The sequence below is a fragment of the Heptranchias perlo genome, chromosome 24 (assembly GCF_035084215.1).
Source record: "Heptranchias perlo isolate sHepPer1 chromosome 24, sHepPer1.hap1, whole genome shotgun sequence".
Lineage (NCBI taxonomy): Eukaryota > Metazoa > Chordata > Chondrichthyes > Hexanchiformes > Hexanchidae > Heptranchias > Heptranchias perlo.
Genome location: NC_090348.1, coordinates 30890711 through 30914014, shown reverse-complemented (window position 1 = coordinate 30914014; position 23304 = coordinate 30890711). Strand labels below are relative to the sequence as shown.

Genomic DNA, 23304 nt, shown 5'->3' with positions numbered 1-23304 from the left:
CTGCCCTTGTCCTCCTAGGTGGTAGAGGTCGTGAGTTTGGGAGGTGCTGTCCATGGGAGGTACTATTTATGTACACTTTGAATGGCAATAGCCACAGCACTGATCCTTGGCACCCCACCAGTGACCCTTTGCTATACTGCTGTAGCTCCAGTCACAACAATCCTTTGCTTTCTCTGTCCTACTGTTTATGGGTAGCATGGTGGGCAGAGGCACAAGGAAAAGGAGATTAAGAAACTGATCTGGAGATAAAATAGAAAATGAGGTTTGGAGAGCAGGGAATATTAAAAGAAATGTCAAGCTTTTTTATAAATAATAATAAGTATTTGCACCAAGCAGTTCAAAAAAGAAATAGTAGGGCCACTGAAAGATTCCAAAAATGACATGAAATCAAGTGATATAAGCACAGCAAATAAACTAAATTAACTCTTCTTTATGTTCATGAATGAAACCATCAAGAGTCTCACATGCAGAAATGGAATTTCTGGCAGGGAAGGGCCAAAGAGAAAGCATTAAAAGAAATAGAAATTTCAAAATAAACCAGTCACTGATAGGCTGAGGAAGTTAAAGGAAAACAATACACTATGTCCAGATGGTACTTAAAGGAGTGGCTAGCAAAATTTGTCAGTTCCTTGTCATTGTCTTTAGGGGATCATTAGAAATGGGAGTAGTTGCTAAGAATTAGAAAGTAACTAACATAACCTCAATCTTTTACAGGATTATAGAGACGACTCAGTAAAATACAGGCTAGTGAGCCAAACATTTGTTTTTCTGGGTAAGGTATTAGATCCCCTGAAAGAAGGGATAATGAAACACTTGGATGGACATGGTATGTTAAAGTAAGAGGGAGTCGTCATTGTTTTTACAGGAGGGAGACTTTGCTTACAAAGTTTACTCTAGTACTTTGAGGAAACAATAGTAATACCATACCTGGGCGGAATCTGTGACGGTAACTGCTTGCGTCTCTTTGTTCTCCACTTTGACATCTTTTGCTGTGCTGATTCGTTCCAAAGCCTGTTCTCTTCTTTTCTCTCTCTTCTCCATCTTTGCAAATGCTTGCATAATTGCTTCCATTTTTCGTTCTTCTCTAGTCTGTTAAAACAGGATGAGATAAACAGCATGAACATCAGATATTCCATTAAAAGTACACCAAGCTAAGTTGACTTGCTGCAATTTCTTAAATTTTATATGTAATAAAAATCCTTTATGAATAGAATTTAAGAAACATTTTTATAAAGTATTATTCTCAGTAGCTCTTAAACACAAATTCACATTAGAATAGATAAATAAGCAAGACATTCAGTCTTTTTTGTGTAGATAAGTATGGACCTTAAATTATAAGAGGAATCTACAGTCTGTATACATACATACCAAGAAAAATGTTTAATATCAATCTTTTAAGACTCCATTTATGTTTAGCTGTCTTGAAGATTATTTTCTAAATCATAAATTCTTTTCACTACATTAATGTCAGTCCTTTCACTCCAATTTTGCTTTGTCTTGTTCATGCATAGACATTACAGCTATGGATCTTGCTTTTAGAGGAACCATTAGAAACTAGATACATCACGTGTCACTCAGGTGAGAACAAATGCACGTATGGGATTTTTGGAGATTATTTTAACACATTGAAAAATAGGCTGGTTTATACTTGCAAAAGAACTGATTTTAAATTTGAACAAATTTTCTCGTGATTTTCTAAGTATGATGGGAGGTTTTTAAGGAGACTTTACATTCACATGCAACAAGACTGCATCCATTACTGTTCCACGCCAGTGGCAATATAAGTGGCACATTAACTATAATCAAGGACAACTTCCAAATTTTCTACACAACTCAGGCACAAGGATACTTCTTGTATGACGTAGAAAGTAAAATCTGGTAGTTTAATGTAACTCCAGTTATTACCAGCATATATTTAGCTACATACAACAGATGCAATAAACTACCCTACCATCAAAGTTTGTGTTGAACTACTGCTTGGGTGACACTTTTTTGATTACCATCACTATTATGTATTTATCTTTTGGGACCCATATTCCATGCCCCTGAATTCTTAACATTGTTAACTAAGTTTCTGTAATCTGAATGCGAGCAAGCCCTTGTAAAAAACTTGTATATCACAATTGTAATGGCAACAATTGTTAAAAATATGCAAGTGTAAAAAATGTCAAAATAAAATAATTTACACAACAATCTTACATTTGTACATATTTTACATGCATGTGTAAGGAAAGAGTGAAACTGAGAACAAGGGTTGTGAATGTGTGCGATTATAATTACAAATCAAGTAATCATGTCACAGCCAGTCACCCTTTCCAACCTTATTTACTGGGTCATATAGGTACAAAAGCACAACTATCCCTAAGCCTGATGTACACCCTTCTGCTCTCAACCATAAGCAGGTTCCTTGCCCAAAAAATTGCTCTGACTTATCTTTAGCTATTTCCTTGCTCTCCTGACCAGCCTCCCATATTCCACCCTCCATAAGCTTGAGCTCATCCAAAACTCTGCTGCCTGTATCCTAACTTGCACCAAGTCTCGTTCACCCATCACCCCTGTGCTCATTGACCTACATTGGCTCCTGGTCCGGGAATGCCTCGATTTTAAAATTCACATCCTTGTTTTCAAATCCCTCCATGGCCTCGCCCCTCCCTATCGCTGTGTTCTCTTGCAGCCCTACAACCCTCTGAGATCTCTGCACTCTTCCAATTCTTGACTCTTACGCATCCCCTATTTTAATCGCTCCACCAGTGGCAGCCGTGCCTTCAGCTGCCCAGGCCCTAAGCTCTGAAATTCCCTCCCTAATCCTCTCCACTTCGCTCTCCTCCTTTAAGATGCTCCTTAAAACCTACCTCTTTGACCAAGCTTTTGGTCATCTGTCCTAATATCTCCTGATGTGGCTCGGTGTCAAAATTTTGCTGATAACGCTCCTCTGAATGTGGATGCATCCTACGTTGCTAAGGGAAATAAGGATGGAAAGTGCGGAGGTAATGGCCAAAATCTTCCAAACATCCTTAGATATGGGGGTGGTGCCAGAGGACTGGAAAACTGCAAATGTTACACCCTTGTTTAAAAAATGGTGTACGGATAAACCCAGCAATTATAGGCCAGTCAGTTTAACCTCGGTGGTGGGGAAACTTATAGAAACGATAATCCGGGACAGAATTAACAGTCACTTGGACGAGTGTGGATTGATTAGGGAAAGCCAGCACGGATTTGTTAAAGGCAAATCGTGTTTAACTAACCTGAGAAAGTTTTTTGATTGAGGTAACAGAGGGTAGATGAGGGTAATGCAGTTGATGTGGTGTATATGGACTTTCAAAAGGCGTTCGATAAAGTGCCACATGATAGGCTTGTCATCAAGATTGTGGCCCATGGACTAAAGGGGGCAGTAGCAACATGGATGCAGAATTGGCTTAGTTTCAGGAAACAGAGAGTAGTGGTGAACGGTTGTTTTTTGGACTGGAGGGAGGTGTACAGTGGTGTTCCCCAGGAGTCGGTGCTGGGACCATTGCTTTTCTTGATATATATTAATGACTTGGACTTGGGTGTACAGGGCACAATTTCAAAATTTGCAGATGACACAAAACTTGGAAGGGTAGTGAACAGTAAGGAGGATAGTGAGAGACTTCAAGAGGATACAGAGAAGCTGGTGGCACGGGCAGACACGTGGCAGATGAAATTTAACACAGAAAAATGCGAGGTGATGCATTTCAGTAGGAAAGATGAGGAGAGGCAATATAAACTAAAGGGCACAATTCTAAAAGGGGTAAAGGAAGAGAGAGATCTGGGGGTATATGTACACAAATTGTTGAAGGAGACAGGGTAGGTTGAGAAAGCAGTTAAAAAAGCAAACAGGACCCTAGGCTTTATAAATAGAGGCATAGAGTACAAAAGTATGGAAGTCATAAGAAGCCTTTATAAAACACTGGTTCGGCCACAACTGGAGTATTATGTCCAGTTCTGGGCACCGCACTTTATAGGAAAGATGTGAAGGCCTTAGAGAAGGTGCAGAAGAGATTTTCTAGAATGATTCCAGGGATGAGGGACTTTAGTTACGTGCAGACTAGAGAAGCTGGGGTTGTTCTCCTTGGAACAGAAAAGGTTGCGAGGAGATTTGACAGAGGTATTCAAAACCATGAAGGGTCTAGACAGAGTAGATAGAGAGAAGCTGTTCCCATTGGCGGAAGGGTCATGAACCAGAGAGCATAGATTTAAGGTGATTGGCAAAAGAATCAGAGGTGACATGTGGAAAAACTTTTTTACACAGTGAGTGGTTAGGATCTGGAATGCACTGCCCGATGGGGTGGTGGAGGCAGATTCAACCATGGCCTTCAAAAGGGAACTGGATAAGTGCTTGAAAGGAAAAAATTTGCAGGGCTACCCGGATAGGGCTGGGGAGCGGGACTCGCTGGATTGCTCTTGCATAGAGCCGGCGCAGACTCGATGGGCCAAATGGCCCTCTTCCATGCTGTAACCTTTCTATGATACTATGAAGCACCTTGGGATGTTTTACTACATTAAAGGTACTATGTAAATGCAAGTTGTTGTTGTTACAGCAGCTTTCAGAGCCTAATTTCTTTGCTGCAAGAGTAAGTTTTTCCAATCGTACAAGTATAAGTTGGGCTATCTCTCTGGATAAGAGCATTCTAGCCCTGCAATGCTCAACTCAGTGTATGTCTGTGGGAGAACACTATATTAGAGAACCCACAATGTCATCAGGCAGAAATACCACCCAATCTCTGCCTTCCCACTTAACAGATACTGGATTCAGCATTAATTGCTCTTGTTCTCCAGCTAAACAAAGATGGGGAATGGTACTTGGAACAATGGTTATCCCAGTCTCTTTGCAGCAGTCAAAGGACTCATTTAGCGTTGCTTACTTTGGTTAATACATCCTTTTCACTGCACTATCAAGAAATATCCTCACCGTATTAGCATTCCCTTATCTTTCCTCGGTAGAAAGTAAGCAACAGCAATAAATCCTGGCACTAGCCACGGACAACTGGGATGGCCAGATAAGAGAGGAAAAAATTGACAGTATGGAGAAGGTGGGTGGGGGTTATGGAATAAACTGTCCCATTGATATCTCTACTCCACTTCCACTCTCTCTGCACTGTGTGTGTGAGAGACAATGAGAAATGCAGAGCAAGGGCCTAAAACCTCAACCAATTCAGACTGGCTGCTCTTTTTCAATTAAATTTTAGATGTCACTTCAAATTGATAATTGCTGAAACCATACATATATTTGAAAAAATATAAAACATCTGAATCAAAGCCAGAATTTAAGCTCTCACAAGAAGCAGCATAGCAAGGCAAACTGGACCACTACATTAAAGCAAAAACTACAGCAATGGCCTACAAATAGACGTAACGTCTTTAGGTGCTAAAATTTGACTAGTGACTCTCATTAGAGGGAGCTCATCAAGTGAATATAAGAACTTAGAGAATTATACTAATGGAATCCTAATTGTCCAAAGCAGCAATAATTAGCATTCATTTAAAGCTGTTATGACTGTGCCTGAAGTCTAGAGACAGCATGAAGCAGCTATTTGCCTGTCAACTTACCATCTTTCTTTTTCTCTCTGCAATCTGCTCCTCAGACTCCATCTCTACTTCATTGCTAACTGGAGGTTTTTCTTCTATTTCCTCAATTAAATCTGGCTCCTGCAAGATGGAAATGACTGCTTTACATGATCTGCACTACTCTCTCTACAGATGATGGAGAGCTATATTCTTGCTAGATCAGTCGCTACTGGGGTATACAGCTGGCTATCAAGTCAAGATTACTCCCTGAATCAAGTGCTACTACATTTTTACCTGGTTGTTAGACAAAGACACCCTAAGGGGAGACAGTTTTCTCTGCTTGCTATCCAATGCTTTAGTTTTGGTGGCCGTTCCTTCAGTATCAGAAGAGATATTTTGATTTTGAGCATCCTTATCTTTCAAGCTGTCCTTTTCTTTCTTTCCTTTTTTCCTTCTTGTCTCATAGCCAGTGCTGATGTTCTCAGTTGGCTCCAAGTTTTGTTTGAGGACTGGACAATCTGGATTCCCCTTCAGACAAGCACAATCCACTTTGTATTTGCTGTGTGGAGGAACAAAAGCTCATGATCTGTTATGCCTTAGGAAGAAAGCACTTTAAGCTGTTCAATTTGAAAACTGAGATCATCATTCACAAATAAATACCAAATTTATTTGGCAATTTTCAACAATGCAACCAATATGGTGACTGGGGTGGGATGAGAAACGATCTCACAACCACCGATCACGCAACTATTTTGAATACATTTTAGTCACTTGCTTGCAGATGCGCACTTAAGTTTTTCTCTCTTACCTCCTTTATTTCTATGTCCTTCTCTTGCCAACTTTGCTTCTGCCTCCCTCTTTCACCTCTGCCTGTCTCTTGCCTCCTTCTTCCTCCTAGTTTCTATCCCTCTCTTGGCTCCTTTGCTTTTCTGTCCCTCTCTTGGCTCCTTTGCTTGTTGCTTTCATGCCTCCTCCCAACTCTTACCTATTTCTCCCTTCCTTCACCTGTGCCACGCTCTTCCACCACCTTCATTTGTGCCTCTCTCTCTCTCTCTCACCTTCTTCACTTCCATCGCTCGTTTTCTCGCGCCTTCACTTCTGTGTCTCTTTTATTTCTTCCCTCCTCCTAGTCTTTACTATTTTCCTCTCATTACTTTTAATTGTGTCTTTTCCCACCTTTTCTTACTCTTTTTTAACCTCCCTCTTCCATTTGTCTCTGCAATTCTCAGCAAAAAGAGGCAGCAGCATTGGGACACAGGTGAATTAGAGATAGCAGCATCAGCACTCACGTGGGCAACTGAATTATGAGTCGAATTAGTGGCTATTAGGGTATAGTGGGAAGAGGTGCTGGAGTAGTGGGTGTGTGGGAGGTGGAAAGAAAAAGATCTTCCTGGTTTCAGGCACGACGTTAGGCATGTAAGGGAGGCATTTCACTCTATCTGTTCAATGAAAGGCAAGATGCTACATCTTCCACATACCTCCCCAGCCTCTCTGCGAACTGGCCCACATTGCTCCATTCAGATATTCTCCCTGCTGACAAGATTTTTTTTTTAAAAAAGCTGCTGTAACAAGGACTTGAGGGGCTTATCACTTTTGTTGAACAGTAAATATTTCCAAATGCCTTTTTGAGAAGTTGCTGTGAAAGAAGTTAAGATGGGTGTGATGAATTTGGGAGACCTCAAGTGTACGTTTTATCCTTTCCTCAGAATTCCCCTCTCCATCTTTACCCTCTTTTTCTAACAACTACTGATTCCTTTATTTGTGCCGTCCCTTTGCGCCAGTCACAATAATCTGTGCAGACCCTTTACTCCCTTCAGGTCCCATGATTTGCTCTCCTAGTGATAACTAGCTGTTATTTTGTTTTATTGACATTGTTAACACAGGAACAGGAGTAGACCATTCAGCCCCTTGAGCCTGGTCCGCCATTCAATTAGATCATGGCTGATCTGTACCTCAACTCAATTTACCTGCCGTTGATCCATATCACTTGAGACTCTTACCTAATGAAAATCTATTGATCTCAGTCTTGAAAATTTCAACTGACCCAGCACCACAGCCTTTTGGGGGGACAGAATTCAACATATCCACTACCCTTTGTATGAAAAAGTGCTTCCTGATTCACTCTTGAATGACCAGGCTCTAATTTTACGATTGTGCCCCCTTGTTCTGGATTCTCTCACCACAGGAAATAGTTTCTCTGTATCTACTCTTATCAAATCCTTTTATCATTTTAAACTCCTCAATTAGATCATCCTTCAAACTTTTAAACTCAAGGAAATATAAGCCAAGTTTATGCAACCTATCCTTTTAAGTTAACCCTTTAAGCCCTGGTATCATTCTGGTGAATCTTCGCTGTACCCCCCTACCCCCAGGCCAATATATCCTTCCTGAGGTGCGGTGCCGAAAACTGAATGCAGTACCCTAGATGGGGTTTGACCAAGGTACTGTACAACTGAAGCACAACTACACCCCACCATTTGTATTCCAACCCCTTGAGATAATGGACAACATTCCATTAGTCTTTGGTTACTTTTTGTACCTGTGCACTAGCTTTTAGCGATTTGTATACCTGGACACCCAAAACCCTTTGCTGCTCTACAGTTCCTAGTCTCTCACCATTAAGAAAATATTCTGACTTGTCTTTCTTGGATCCAAAGTGGGTGGCCTCACACTTCCCCACATTTAACTCCATCTGCCACAGTTTTGTCCATTCACTTAATGTGTCCCTTGGTTACATCCTGCTCCCATCCACATAACTTACTATGCCTGTTGATTTAGTGTTATCTGCAAACTTGGATATACAACTCTCTATTCCTTCATCCAAGTCATTGATATATACAGTGAAAAGCTGAAGCCCCAGTACAGATCCCTGGGGGACACCAGTTGTTAAATCCCACCAATCATAGTACATTCCCTTTATCCTTATTCTCTGTCACCTACCTCCAACCCAATTACTAACTTTATATTTCATATATTATTCTTACACTTTAATTAAAATTATGTTAAAAAATATTAACTAGTAGAAATCATTGCTTAAAGCTATATCAAATTATATATCAAGTTTCATTTTAAGCTAATGGCACTTTTAGGTGAAGTAAGATGGAAGCATTGGCCGACATTTACAACACAATTTTGCAAAGATACCGTATAACCATGAAACTGGCAATGTTATGTGCTCATGTTGATGCCACAATTTCAACTTAGAATTTAACACCATTGCAAGTCTTATTTTAACTGTCTGATTATAAATTTTTCAAGCTGCCGCAGTCGAAGCTTCGTTAGGGCTAGCAAAGGAGCTCAAACATTTTTAAATTGAACCTGATGAACTTTATATTCCTACAAGTTAACGGCAAAGTTTAGCTATATGTTTACGGTACTTAAACTGTAGAGCATACTTACCAGTTCCCATAATCAAAGTCAAATCCAATAGTAATTTCATTTCCCTTTGGAATGTTTCTCGTGGAATAGATATGAAGGTGAATCATACCATCTTCAATTACATGGCGAACCTACACGTGCAAAAAATTATTAATGTACAGAAAACTCACTGTCAATGACAAATGCTTTATCAAAGTACAACTCACCTCTGAATTTGGTATACAAGACCGTCTGATGAATCGCGCTTCATTTCCATATGTTCTTGCATCAACACACATTTCTAGTCCACGAAAGTTTGAATAAAATAATACAAAGGGATAAGGTCTAGGAGGGAAAAGTGTAAACATTAATTAACTTATATGCTGGGTGGCTAACAAATTTTGCTAGAGGTTTGTTGCTTTGAACAACTTAGCACGTTCTCACGTTTAATTGTTTTAATTACTTTTTCCATGAACACAAATAAGTCAATTTTCTCTGTCTATAGGAGATTACTAAACACTATTTTCTCAGTTGTTCTGAGATCTTGGCATGTAATAGCTTTATTAGTTACAGCAACCCATTCAGAACCCAACATGCTGTTTTACAGAATTTCTCTGGCTTTACAAGACTTTGCACATCTGCTATCCCGATGACTCAGCAAGTTTCTGCAGTGAGTAGTTTAGCCACACAATCAGGAAACTGCACAATCCTGATCTGTGCAAAAGTTAGCTAGGGTGGAAGTGGGCATTACAGTTGGCCTCCATGCCCCTGCATAAGGCATTGGCGGGGGGGAAATGGCCCCGGTTCACACCCCTGATCACTATCCATTGACCCTTGCTGGAACTGTGCACATGGATGCAGGATGAGGTGGTAGCATACAAATTGGAGGTCATGAAAAATGCACTGCTCAGATTAGGCCACACTTTGAACAGTGTCCAGTTCTCATCATCAAGGTATAAGGGAGAAATTCAAGTCCTGGAGGTGCTTCAAAAAAGTCACTGGTTCCTCCCAGCATTCGAGCACTGAGTTATAAGATTGGAGAAAGTTGGACTATTCACTCTTGAAATGATTCAATTTTGAGAAGGGATCTTATAGAAGTTTATAAGATAGTAAATGGCATAGAAATAGTGTCTATCTATATAATAATAATTTATATTATTATAAATAAGACAACTTATTGAATTTCACATTTTTAGAAGTTAAAGTTTAAGAACTTTATGGTTTTAAAAACAACAGTGAACTCAATTCCTTAAACTTACCTTTTGAAGAAATGCCCATTTGCTTCAAACTGTTCCCGTAACATGAACTTTCCTCGATATTCAATAATGAAAGTGTCAGGAAGCAAATCTTTGGCAGCTTTCAATATTTTTTTATTTTTCTGCACTTGACTCTGGAAGATAAAACAAACATTGTAACTTAATTTATTGTTTGGCATGTCTACAATTATAGTTACATAGAATTACATAGAATCTACAGCACAGAAACAGGCCATTCGGCCCAATTGGCCCATGCTGGTGTTTATACTTCACATGAGCCCCCTCCCAGCTTAATTCCCTTTTCCCACCCTCCCCCATATTCGTCTATACCATTCTCCCTCATGTACACATCAAGCCTCCCTTAAATGTGCTACAACCATTCCATGTGGAGTGAGTTCAACATTCTCACCACTCAATGCATACAGAAGGGTAAAAATATAAAATTGGTAAACAGATATCCACTGCAGCTATAAAGGATTTTAAAAAAAAAGTACAGTACACAAACCACCATTAAGTGGCTGGTGAGGGGAAAAATCACAAATACAAAAGAGAAATACTTCAAAGAGAGGATGGTGGGGCTAATTCGACAAGCAGTCAAACATCACAAATAAATAACAAAGTACTTCTTCTCCATTTTTAGAATGCGTTATTATGCTTCATGCCTTATAGGCTGCTGTGTTAAGAAGAATGTTAGAAATTTAGGATGAAATAAATTTGTTATTAGATAAAGAAAATGTAGTTAGAACCTGCCAGCAGAGATTTCTAAAGGGACAATCATGCTGACAAATGTCATACGAAATCCTTGAGGAGATAACAGAAATGGTAGATGGGGGAAATCCAGTGGATGATAGTGTACATGGACTTTAGGAAAGCCTCTAACAAGGTACCACTTGGGAGATTATTAGAGACGATTAAGGGAAATGGAATTAGGGGGAGGTTAGCAAACTGGATGAAAAATTAGTTAGAAGGGAGAAAACAGAGTAGGAGTTAACGGCAGTTTTTCCAGAGTACTTGGGAGTACAGGTAGTGGTGTCCCACAGGGTTCAATTTTGGGGCCACTTCTGTTCGCTGTGTATATCATTTAGATATACATCTATAGAGGGAGAGGTGTCAAAATTTGCAGGTGATATCAAAGTAGGAGGTATAGTTAATTCTTTAGAAAACCAAAGGAAATTGCAAAGGGATATTGATAAGATGGGGGAAAAGGGCTAAAAAGTGGCACATGGAATTCAACGTCAGTATGAGGCGAAAAAATAACAGCAGTAACTGTACTCTGAATGGAAATTAGGCTCAGTGTTGCGGAAGAGCAGAGGGACTTGAGGGTACAGATTCACAGAACATTAAAGGCAGCACCTCAGGTTGATAGGGCTGTGAAAAAAGCTAATAGAATTCTAGATTAATGATAATGATGAGCCTATATAAAACCTTAATAAGACCTGTTAAGAGTAACACATGCTGTATTGGGCTTGATGCTATGGGAAGAATATTGAGGCTTTACAGAGGGTACAATGCAAATTCACTAGGATGTTGCCGGGTATCATGAAATAGAAATATGAACGTAAGGAATCTTACAACACCAGGTTATAGTCCAACAATTTTATTTTAAAATTACAAGCTTTCGGAGATTATCTCCTTCGTCAGGTGAGTAGTGTAAATATGGAATCATAGAAATATGAAGAATGACTTGAAAAATTAAGTATTTTTTCGTTAGAGCAATGCAGATTAAGGGGTGATATGAAAGAAGTGTTTAAAATTATTAAAAGATAGGATAAGGTACATAGAAGCAGACTGTTTCCAGTAGTTGAGGGGTTCAAGAACGCGAGACCATTTTTGCAAGATTAAATGCAAGAGATTTAGAACTGAGAGCAGGAGAAATTTCTTTACACAGACAATTGTGAGGCCGTGGAATTCACTTCCAGGTTTAGAGGTTGAGAGTGAAACTAAAGCAAGAACTTGCATTTATATAATGGCTTTCATGACCTCAGAACATCCCAAAGCACTTTACAGCCATTGAAGTATTTTGTCTGAAGTATAGTCACTGTTATAATATAGGAAACGCATCAGCCAATTTGCACACAGCAAGGTCCCACGAACAGCAATGAAATACATGATCATATCATCTGTTAGTTGAGGGAGAAATATAGGTCAGGACACGGGAGAACTCCCCCGATCTTCTTCGAATAGTGCTGTGAATTCTGTTACGTCCACCTCAAAGGGCAGACGAGACCTCGGTCTCATCAGAAAGACAGCACCTCTGAGGATGCAGCACTCCCTCAGTACTGTACTGAGGTGTCAGCCTAGATTGTGCGCTCAAGTCTCGGGGGTGGGGCTTAAATCCATGACCTCTGACTCAGAGACAAGAGCGCTACCACAGAGCCAAGGCTGGCAAAATATGTCAACGGTGTCTGTCAGGAGGGGGTGGGGGCGCGGTGCAACGGCCGGCAGCTGTCCACCTTCATTCAGTTCAGTATCTTTTAAAAACTTAATCTGTTGGTTTAAGGACCGCCTGTTAGACCGCATGTAGACCTGGTTTTCCTGAGTGCAACTGGCGTTGGTTGCTTCAGGGCAAATCAATCTTGCAGTGAGGGCCTTAATTGTATATGCAAAGGGTCTAACACTTGTTTCAGGCATGGGTGCTGCACGCCGATTTTTTGCCCTTTACCAATGTGGCGGGTGGCGGATTCCTGGCTTGTAATGAGCATGTACTTCCTGCTCGCCATATTGTCGGCTCATTTAGCACCCGAAAAATGGGCCAAGTGTGGCTGAATTGCAAGGCCATAGTGTTGTAATTGTTTCATGTTGGTGGAAAGTTTTGATGCCTAAACACTACAGAAAGGTTTGTAGTTGGCTGGAATATGGGAGTGAGTATGCAGTTTGAGCTGTGTTGGTGCATTTGGTGTTGGGAGGTCCAAGGGAAAGAAAGGCTAACTGGAAGCCAGTGTATTGCAACATTTGGGGGAGGGGGAATGAAAGGGAGATGGGGATTGAAAGAAAGAGAGGGAGAGGAGGAAATGAAAGGGAGAAGGGAAATGAAATGAAAGAGAGAGGGGGAATGAAAGAGAGAGGGGGAATGAAAGAGAGAGGGGGAATGAAAGAGAGAGGGGGAATGAAAGAGAGAGGGGGAATGAAAGAGAGAGGGGGAATGAAAGAGAGAGAGGATAGGAGAGATGGAGGTAGAGAGAGGACGAGCGAGAGAAAGGGGATGATGAGAGGGAGCAAGAGACAGAGGGAGAGTGGGCAAAAGAGAGGAAAAATATCTTATCCTGTTAATAAAGGTAGCAGCAGGACACCTAGCAGCTGAGGAAAGCTGGATGGAAAAAAAAACTTTAAAATTGGAACGATGTGTTATTTTTTAAAAAATCTACTTTTTTTAGTGTGAATACTATTCCTTACCTCTACTGGAGGTTTAAAGGCGGTAAGGCTGTTGCTTAGGTCTGATCTACTGACCACCTCCATTTTTTCATGTCCATCACCTATCTCTAATGCTAGTCGGTGTGCCTCTAGGATATTTTGGATATCCTCACTATATTGATTACCAGCTGCTTCCTCATACCGATCCATCCACGTTTTGATTTTGTTCTCCCACACAAAACTGGCATTATCAACAGCATCGGCTTCTGATACTGAACTTGGCTAAGGATAAGAAAGCACCAGCACAATCAATGAACATCAAATCATTCCTTTAAGCTGTATGACTTTATTTCCTACTTCCCTCCTGCCTACCCTCCCACATACACAAACACACATTCAGGAGTACTCAATAAAATAATGGGTTCCAACCACATCAACTCAAAGATATGAACATTTTAAACTTATTTTACTCTGAATTGCTTTTACTCTGTTTTGATAAACACATGCATTCTCGATTTTTCAAGAATTCTCTGTTCTAATGAGACCCTCTCAAATAAGTTTGGATCAGTAGAAGGAGTCATACAGCTTGAACTAAATTTAAGAAAAGACTTTTACAACAAAGAGATCTAAACAGGCACAATAATTTTGAATGGAACAGAATGGAAACTCCAAACAGAAGTAATCAAAATATACTTTAACCAAAAAGACAAGTATGAGCATTACAGTGCCAATGCTTTAGAATTTCCGAATACAGACAAGTCACTAACACATACAGTGCCACTGATGAGAACTCAATTAAGTAGCTCTCTGCTGCCTGCACCATTGATGAGTTATCTTTTCTGTCACTTGGGCCAATTCAATTCTGAATATCAGCCCAATTTTATTGTAATAGTTTGAATTAGTTGCTCCAATTAGTTGGTCAAACTGTAGTGCTTACTCTCTTGACTAGGCTAAAAAAAAGGCAATATCGCCAAATAGCCAATCAACAACTGTTTTAAATGTGGGTGAAGTAGAGATGGATCACTGTAGGACAAACAAAGATGAAGTAAAATAAATATCCATTTATGAATAATAAATTTATCAAATGTGACAGTTCACTTCTGAATACCGCCTTATAAAAGTGCTGAAACAGAGTTCTACCTTTTTAATCCTTGTCTTTTTATGAATAATTCTGTAAACAGCAATGTATAACCCCTCTTTAAATACACTGCTTGAGAAGATATTCTGTTTAGGGTTATTACTTTTTGCCAAGCCCAAAACCAGACAGGAGCAGAAATCATGGTTCAGGTTCTGATACTTGCTTTGTTGGTGAAAATTAATTGAGAACCTTAATAACTAATGCCTCCACATCATAAAACACAGAAAAAAGCAAAAAAAGACTATTAAGAACCAGATTTTGGTCAGTTCCAGAGAGACCACTCAAAAATCTGATTGTCTGATCCAAAACTAGATAGTGACAACCCTAATTCTACTGCCTAGCCTCAGCACCTAAGAACCCATTTCAACAGAGTGGGGCCAGAATTGGATACAAATATTGAATAGTGAAACATCACAGTTCCAACAGCTATTATTGGAAACACCAAAAAAAAGATTACAATGCCCAACCCAAGGCATTACTTGTAAGATTGTTGGCAAAACTGTAATTTACAATTATATATACATGAAATATATATAAAATATATTTATTTTAATTGTGTGTGTATATATAGGGAGGTACACATTTTTTTATATTAGTGCAAATTCTCCTTACCTTTACTCTTGAAGATTTTCTAGATCCTTCACGGAAAGGCTGAAAGATACAAATTGTATTTATTTACTTAACTGAAGTAATACAATAGAACAAGTAAGCTGCTTGGAAATCCTTTTTTGTTGTTTAGTTTTGCAAAATGTCCAGTAGATCTCCTTTAGCCTCAAAGATATGCCACCTTAACTTCAGCACTGAAGGAGTGGGCAGCTGCAACATCTTCACAGTCTCTTCCAACTATCCTCCTTGGTCAGTTAGCAGAGGGTGGGATGAGATCAATACCACTACATATTTGGTTTGGTGTTTCACCTTCGCTCAGTGCCATGCCTGACCAAGTTGAGATTGGCAAATCACAATCTTATAAAGCCATTGTGTGAATATCATTGGAACTTGGACAGAATGTTGGTTTCCCAGTCCATGGTGTAGTACACGTAAACTACTTCACTGCTACCTATAGCAGCCCTGCCTTTGGCAGCAGCTTTGTAATATGAATAAGGCTGTGTTACTACCACTGGTGAAATGAAGTGCCATCTCATCAGGTGGCGTTTTGCTGCTCCTCTAGAAGCAGCAGATAGTGATGGCAAATCTAAATTGCTGCCGCATGTAGCAACGAGGCTGTACTTGCTCGTACAGGCCAGAAATACAGTTTTTGCATCGCTAACCAACAAACACAAAACATGTTCAGTTATGTTTGTTTGGTTGCCACTGCTGTGAAATCACACTGCAATATAAATGGGACAGATTCTGATAATGACAGCTGCCGATATAACAGAACCATTTCTACTTGTAGTAGTCCTGCATTATAATAGGAGGCATAAGATTTAGTGCACTTTGCTGCCCATAAATGCTTTTTGTTTGCTTAATTCTTCATATTGTGTTGGTAGTGTTCTCATTCATTCCAATTATATCATATACAATCATTGGTGGCCCAATTTGGCTCCGGCACAAGAAACACCAATTGTATACAAGTCTGACCATTCATCCACTCTTTTTGCAAGGATAGTGCTTTTGAGACCTCAATTTGCAAACTAGTCCAAACCGTGACAGCTCCACAAATGATCCTAACAAATTTCTTAGAAATCTCCAAGATCATGAGAGAGCAAACACCTCTTGAAAATTAAAACTTAATTCATTTTTCCATCCATTTTTATTTCTTTTTCATCTACCATTTCTATATTTCTTTTTTATCCTGTTCTTACCAGTTACATGCTTTTCTGCCTTTAAACATTCAATTTTTACTTTACATTTACCCATCCCTCTTTCTTGTCCTTCATCCCTTAAGAGTATGAAAAGTATAATTTCTAATTAGACATAAATAATAATAATTTATTTATTCAATTACCATTCCTGCTTTTAGGCATGATTTGCTTCAATACCAAGCCGTAAAAAATTATAAAGCCAAACCGCTAAGTCTAAGTACACCAAACAGAACAGACCCTGCAAGAGTCTATTTATTACCACTAACAGATGGATTAAATTTGTCTCTTCAAATTTTAAAGACAGAAAGCATAGTGGCGGAAAGCAACACTGCAATGCATGGTTAAAGCTTTCTAAATTGCAGGGCTCAGGAAATCTACAAAACAAATATAACAAAGAAATATAATATAAATACCTGTGGACAATTTTACATATGCTAAGGAATACCAGTCAGTATGATCACCTTGAGGTGTACATAGTTACTGTAGCAGCCGCTGCAGTTTTATGTACAGTATAAATCTGTCACACAAATGCAACAATTTGGATGGATTTTAAAAAAAATATTTCGGAACATAAATCCCTGTTTTCTTTCCTTTTTGCCTCCATTTGTAAATAAACCTTCACCTTCCCGTGACGGTTGGTTCACCACACAGGTAAGATCATCAATAATGAACAATAGGTAACAAATGCAAACAATGGACATTGGACAGAGGTGCAAAATTACAAGAATTTATAGATTATAAGAGAATGGTTTCCAGAAAATACAGGGTAGTAACAGAAATTAAATACATTGAAAAACCCTTATACGTTGGCACTGTTCATAATAGACTCAAACCCTTATAATAAAGAAACATTCATTCATTCATTGCCTTGATGCCTGATTGTTACTCTGTTAAATGCTCTTCAAAAGCATTATTACCTGAATAATGGCTGTTGGCATGAGTAGATTAACACTCGTTTACTTAATTTACTTCTTGGTTTCCTAATTTCATAGCATTTAATTACAATGCCACTCATAAGCGGCAGCTGGGAGCTGAGGTCATCTGGCACTAAATATTAACATTTCCTCCACACCTAGTTTTCATAATTTCATTAATTATTCTGCACACCTATTTAGCAATTTAGATTTATCTCAGATTACTAAATAACACTTACTGTAGCACCTAATAAATAGGGTTGCCAACCCTGTTTGGACATATTCCTGAAGGTTTCATCGCATGATCTCCTGCCTCCAACCGCATTGCCCAGTCAAACTGCCTTTTTTCCCCATCTCTAATATTTTTATAACTAGTAAATGAAAGTGCACTAAGAAAATGAAAAAGAAAACACTATTCTAATGCCCCAATGGTTTTTCTCCCGAGTTGCCCACAGCAGTATCCAAGAGATTAATCTTTAATTCCTGGAGACTCCAAGACAAACCTACAGGTTTGGCAACCCTACTAACAAATCAAAGCATCGCAAAGTGCTTCATAACTAATTACTTTTAAAGTGCAGTGACTGTTGTATTGTAGACAAATAAGGCAGCCGTTCTGCAACAGTAATGTTCCACAAACCATAATGAAATGGATGACCAGCTAACCCATTTTTGGTGGTATTGGTCCAGGAAAGAAAGTTGGTCAGGATACCAGGAGAAAGTCCTGCTCTTCTTCAAATAGTGCCAGAGGTTAACTTTCACCTGAACCACTGAAGAGGCAGGCCTTAATTTAACATCTCATCTGAAGCATTACAATTTTAACATTGCAACATTCCCTCAGTGCTGCAGTGGAACGTCAGCCTGGATAGAATTCCAACGCTGGTGTGGGGTTCAAACCCACAACCGTATGACCCAGAAGAAAGAATACTACCAAATGACCGCAATCTCTCACAGGTAGGGAAGGACCTTGTCTTTGAAAGAAGTTCAATCTCTACAAATAGAATGGCCCAGAATTTGCTGTCAAAGTAACAGTGAGGCTAATGGCGCTCGCCGTTATTTATGTGCAAATGCTACAGTAACTCCAGGTATGGGCAGGTGCCTGGTTAAATGCGGAAATGCAAAAGTTGCTGTCCAAAATGCGCCGCTCCACCGTTAGCTTTGCAAAAACGGCATCCTGCTGTCTGCCTCACTATTGAAATGTATTGAATGCCATGAAGTTCCTCTATTTGAGTGGCAAATACGAACTAAACTCGCCACAGAAAGTTAAGTCAAGTCATTTCAGTCTAAGTACCCTTTGGATGACATGATAAGTGTTAATTACTGCCAGTCAACCTCTCTGGCACTGAAAATTAACTATTACAAGCATGGAGTCTCATTCCTTCAGGTTTCAATTGTTGGAGATTTTAAAAATGTAAAATTTTACATTTAAAATTTTTTTTTTTGCTTTTCCTTTCTCTCTCTTTTAATACAATCTTTCTTTCCCTCTCTTTATTTCTCTCTGTATCAGATTTGACATTGCATTCACCCATTCAAATTTACACTTCTCAGTCCTTGTGCTGTTAATTTCACAATCCTTCGATCTGATTGGTTAAGGAAATACACAGCTGCTTGCCCTGTTCACTCAGATCCCACATGCCCTGTTTCCCTCGGTGTGACGTTTCCATCTTGCACTTCAAGCAAGTTGCAGCACAAAATAGCATCGAGAATAAACGGGCAACGGCAAGTCTAATTAATGGCAGACGCCGTTCGTTGCCCTACTACAGCAAATTCTGAGCCAATGTTGGTATAAGCCCTTGTTGGGGGGAAGGGAGGAGGAGAGAAAATTAACCCAACATGCTATTTCTTTAAGAAACTTACAACCTAAACAGTCAGATGTACTTCTCTCAACACTACACTCTGCAAGCACTCATTTAAGTCACACCTTTAGTTATCTGTCCACATGTATCACCACTGAGACACCACAGGCACAATTTTAATATGCCGGGCGGGAAGAGTCCGGAGGGGGGGGGGGGGGTGGCGGTATAGGGGGTGGTATGATCTGCGGATGCCAAACCCAGAAGGGAAGTAGGCGGGTAATGAGGCCAATCAAAGCCAATTCCAGGTTTCGCGCCGGCAGCCAGCCTGATTGACAGGCTGGCTGCCGACAGCAGCTGCACATCCGGGGGGAGGGGCAGAAGAGGGTGGGGAGAAAAAGAGAGAGAGACTTCATTGGCAGTTAGAATAGAAATGGTGCGGGGGGGGCGGGATCAAAGATTAGAGTGGAGACATTCAGGCATGAATCGGAAGCCGTGGGAAAGCTGCCCGGACAATGATAAAACTATCTTTTTAACTATCCAATACACAAAAAAGTACCATAAGTACTTCAATAAGGTACATTTGCTCCTTTAATTATCAGCCTGCCGGATTTAAGTGGGTGCGGGACTTCCTGGTGACTGCTGTACACACACACACACACACACACACACACACAGTTGCCAGAGTCTCATTCAAAAATGTGCGGGTTCCAGCTGAGATGTCTGCCCACTCTCAGAAACAGCGATATTGATTACCCTCCTGCCCCCAACCCACTTGTTTTTCCCTTTTAAAATCGTGCCCCATGTCACAGCAAAACAGTAAACAATAAAGAAATCTTATGCTGTGCCAAGCCAAAGAAAAATGACGGGTAGGCTGGGAAGATTGAAATGCTGAGAATCTGGAGGATCATAGCTATCTATGCTAGGTAACTTTACACTAATTTATTAAACTTCTACATTCAAATAAAATATTCATTCAAAAACTGGTGGAGAGATTCTGAGGATCTACATCTTCAGCAGAGCAACACCAAAACAGTTGTAATCCTGAGCCACAAATTTTGGAAATCGTCACAGGGTTGCACCAAGTCTCATGATCACAGGAAGTGCTAAATGGAGTCCGTTCTTCCCCACAGCAGAGAAAACTAGGTCAATTTCCAAAGCTGTCCTGATTCACTTTCTAGCTACTATTTATACAGTGGAATTAGTATCAAATGGAGAGAAGTTCTATGTATAAATGTAATGTCATTGAATCATACAGCACAGAAGGAGGCCATTCAGCCCATTGGGCCTATGCCAGCTATCGAATTAGTCCCACTCTACTGCTCTTTCTCCATAGCCCTGCAAATTTTTCTTTTTCAAGTATATATCCAATTCCATTTTGAAAGTTACTATTGAATCTCCTTCCATCACCCACTCATGCAGGGCATTCCAGATCATAACAACTCGCTGTGTAAAAAAAATTCTGCTCAATCCTCCCTCTGTTTCTTTTGAAAATGATTTAAAATCTGTATCCTCTGGTTACTGATCCTCCTGCCAGTAAAAAAATTCTCCTTATTTACTCTATCAAAACTCTTCAGAATTTTGAACACCTCTATTAAATCTCCCCATAACCTTCTCTGCTCTAAGGAGAACAATCCCAGATTTTCTAGTCTCTTCACATAACTAAAGTCCCTCATCCCGCGTATCATTCTAGTAAATCTCCTCTGCACCCTCTCCAAGGCCTTGACATCGTTCCTAAAACATAGTGCCCAGAATTGGACACAATACTCCAGCTGAGGCCTAATCAGTGAGTTATAAAAGGTTTAGCATAACTTCCTTGCTTTTGTACTCTTTGCTTCTATTTATAAAACCAAAGATCCCGTATGCTTTTTTAACAGCCTTAAGACATCTTAACTGTCTGAAGATTTGGGCAGTATCCTATATTTAAATACAAAATTTCTGTCTTAAACATGCTATGATTTATGCTTACAACACACTACTTGCAGACAGCCTGCAAATGCACATTTTTGTGTAGAAATCTTTCTGATCCAATAGTCACATTAAATTCTATTCAAAGTTTCTATTTTCACGGTCTCTAAATAGCAGTTAAATTAAAACATCATCAAGGGCCAACTAAAAAACGACCGTTACTTTTTTTTAAAAACATCAGAATGACTTCACAATTCAATAACCACTGCTTCCCCATTAGTGCTATATTATATGAAACCGTAGAGCCATGCTTGCTAATCCCTGGCACATCTTAGCAGCTCGTTACAGGAAACACTGATGGCACGATATGCTGCATGATAAACCTCACAGCTGCAAAGTGTCGGGGCAGACAGACAAAAATACAAAGGAAAGGAATTACAGAAAATGAGAGGGAAACTTCCATTGAAAAATATCCTATGAAAACGTCTATCTATATCAGGGTTGTTCAATATTGTGTGCTTTACTTTCTTGGTTACTGGTTATTGGTTATCCGCTAAAATGGAGTGTAACATGGTTGAAAACTCCAGACTTTAGCACCATGGAAACACCAGCAACATTGTATGGAGAAATGTAAGGAATCTTACAACACCAGGTTATAGTCCAACAAATTTATTTTAAAATCACAAGCTTTCGGAGATTATCTCCTTCGTCAGATTATCTCCTTCATCACCGGCATCTCCACATCATTGTATGGAGAGCGCAGTTTGTGTCATTGTGGTCAGCTCGACCAATCGTAATAACCACTCCAGGCCAGTAGAAGGCAACGAGCAGCTCCAACAAAGCATGTTATGGCAAAGGGCAAGCAGCATCCAACTGTGTTCGAGAGTGCAGGGGTGGGTTCGGCGCATCTCATGCGAGTTGACATTCTAAGCAATTATTCTGATTAAGTTAAAGTACTGCTCGCAACTGCAGGACAAAAACCTAGAAGCTACACTAAGATGTGCTGTTCTGATAAATTCATGCTTTTGAGAAAGAGAAAGGCTGCAAAGTTTTGCACTGAATAGTGGTAAATGTTTGTTCAGTAAATATACAAGTGAAGTAGATTTACCTGTATTGCGTTTTCTACTAAAGTTAGTGCACGCGGCTAAAACTGTCGCCATTGGCATGACTGGGGCTAGTCAGCGATTTCTAATGGACAACGCTGATCTATATATTATTAAAAGTCTGGTGTCTAGCACATACTTCCTGTTTGTCAAATCTTAATTCTTGTCACGATTTTGTCACGCCTGGGTATTACCTTTAACTGGATACTCCCTCCCTCCCTCTCCCTAAGTACCATTATACTTACTTTCCAGTCCTCCTGAACTAAGTGGCACTGCCATGTCTCCAATCTCCACCTCCCATGCCCATTCCCCCTGACTCTAGGTAGCACTGCTCCTCTTCTCTCAGGTTCCTGCAGATAACTTTTAATTTTCTAAACTTTAATTCTCTTTCCCCCACTGTTCTTTTTTCTAAACTTTTCTTCTTATTTCTCTCTCCATCCCAACTCACATAGCCCTCTGCTTTCTGTAGCTGCCTCCCCACCCTGCTGGCACAGCCTACCTTCTTGGCTGCTACTACCTGTCACCCTTTGCTGGTTTCTACAACGCACTGGGAAAATCAGCATTTCACTGTTTAAAGTGTTTGGGCGCTAAACTGGGCCATGTAGTGTTCGTTGTGTCAGTGCTACGCGGCTTCTCCAACATCCAAGATGGCGTCTTGGCTTCGCACGCATGTTTCCAGCGTGATGGGCGCTGGACCCCATCTTGGTATAGGGGTTAATGCATGCGCAAATACCGAACGCCGAAAGCATGTAAAGTAAGGAGAAAATGGATACAATCGTGTGCTGATTTAAAGTGATAAGACAGCATTTTGGCACTTAATGCTCAACTCAACGTACAGTCTTAACCACAACTATCTAAACGTGTCATAGAGTGCCTGGAGGATCTCACCAGCGCTATTTAAAAGGGACCATGCAGGACTTAAGGTTAGTGGCTGGATTATTGCTTCTGGCTGTCAAGACATTTGTAACTGTTTTTGGATGACTCCTATATCAAGCCCGCTTGATTGGCACCCCATCCACCACCCTAAACATTCACTCCCTTCACCACCGGCACACTGTGGCTGCAGTGTGTACCATCCACAGGATGCACTGCAGCAACTCGCCAAGGCTTCTTCGACAGCACCTCCCAAACCCGCGACCTCTACCACCTAGAAGGA

At 40.1% G+C, this 23304-nt stretch overlaps 1 protein-coding gene across 4 annotated transcripts in view; it reads right to left on the bottom strand.

The window, feature by feature from the left end:
• kmt2e (lysine (K)-specific methyltransferase 2E) overlaps positions 1-23304 on the bottom strand; it is a 127196-nt gene that overhangs the window by 24045 nt on the left and 79847 nt on the right. For 3 of the 4 annotated variants that reach the window (XM_068005009.1, XM_068005010.1, XM_068005011.1), the window contains 8 exons: positions 15241-15279; positions 13533-13772; positions 10143-10273; positions 9111-9228; positions 8926-9035; positions 5821-6085; positions 5569-5667; positions 928-1089 (listed from right to left, as the gene is read on the bottom strand). In XM_068005009.1, the coding sequence (XP_067861110.1) occupies positions 928-1089; positions 5569-5667; positions 5821-6085; positions 8926-9035; positions 9111-9228; positions 10143-10273; positions 13533-13772; positions 15241-15279 (1164 nt within the window). The remainder of the gene's footprint in view (positions 1-927; positions 1090-5568; positions 5668-5820; positions 6086-8925; positions 9036-9110; positions 9229-10142; positions 10274-13532; positions 13773-15240; positions 15280-23304) is intronic. The other variant, XM_068005012.1, reaches the window with a different exon arrangement.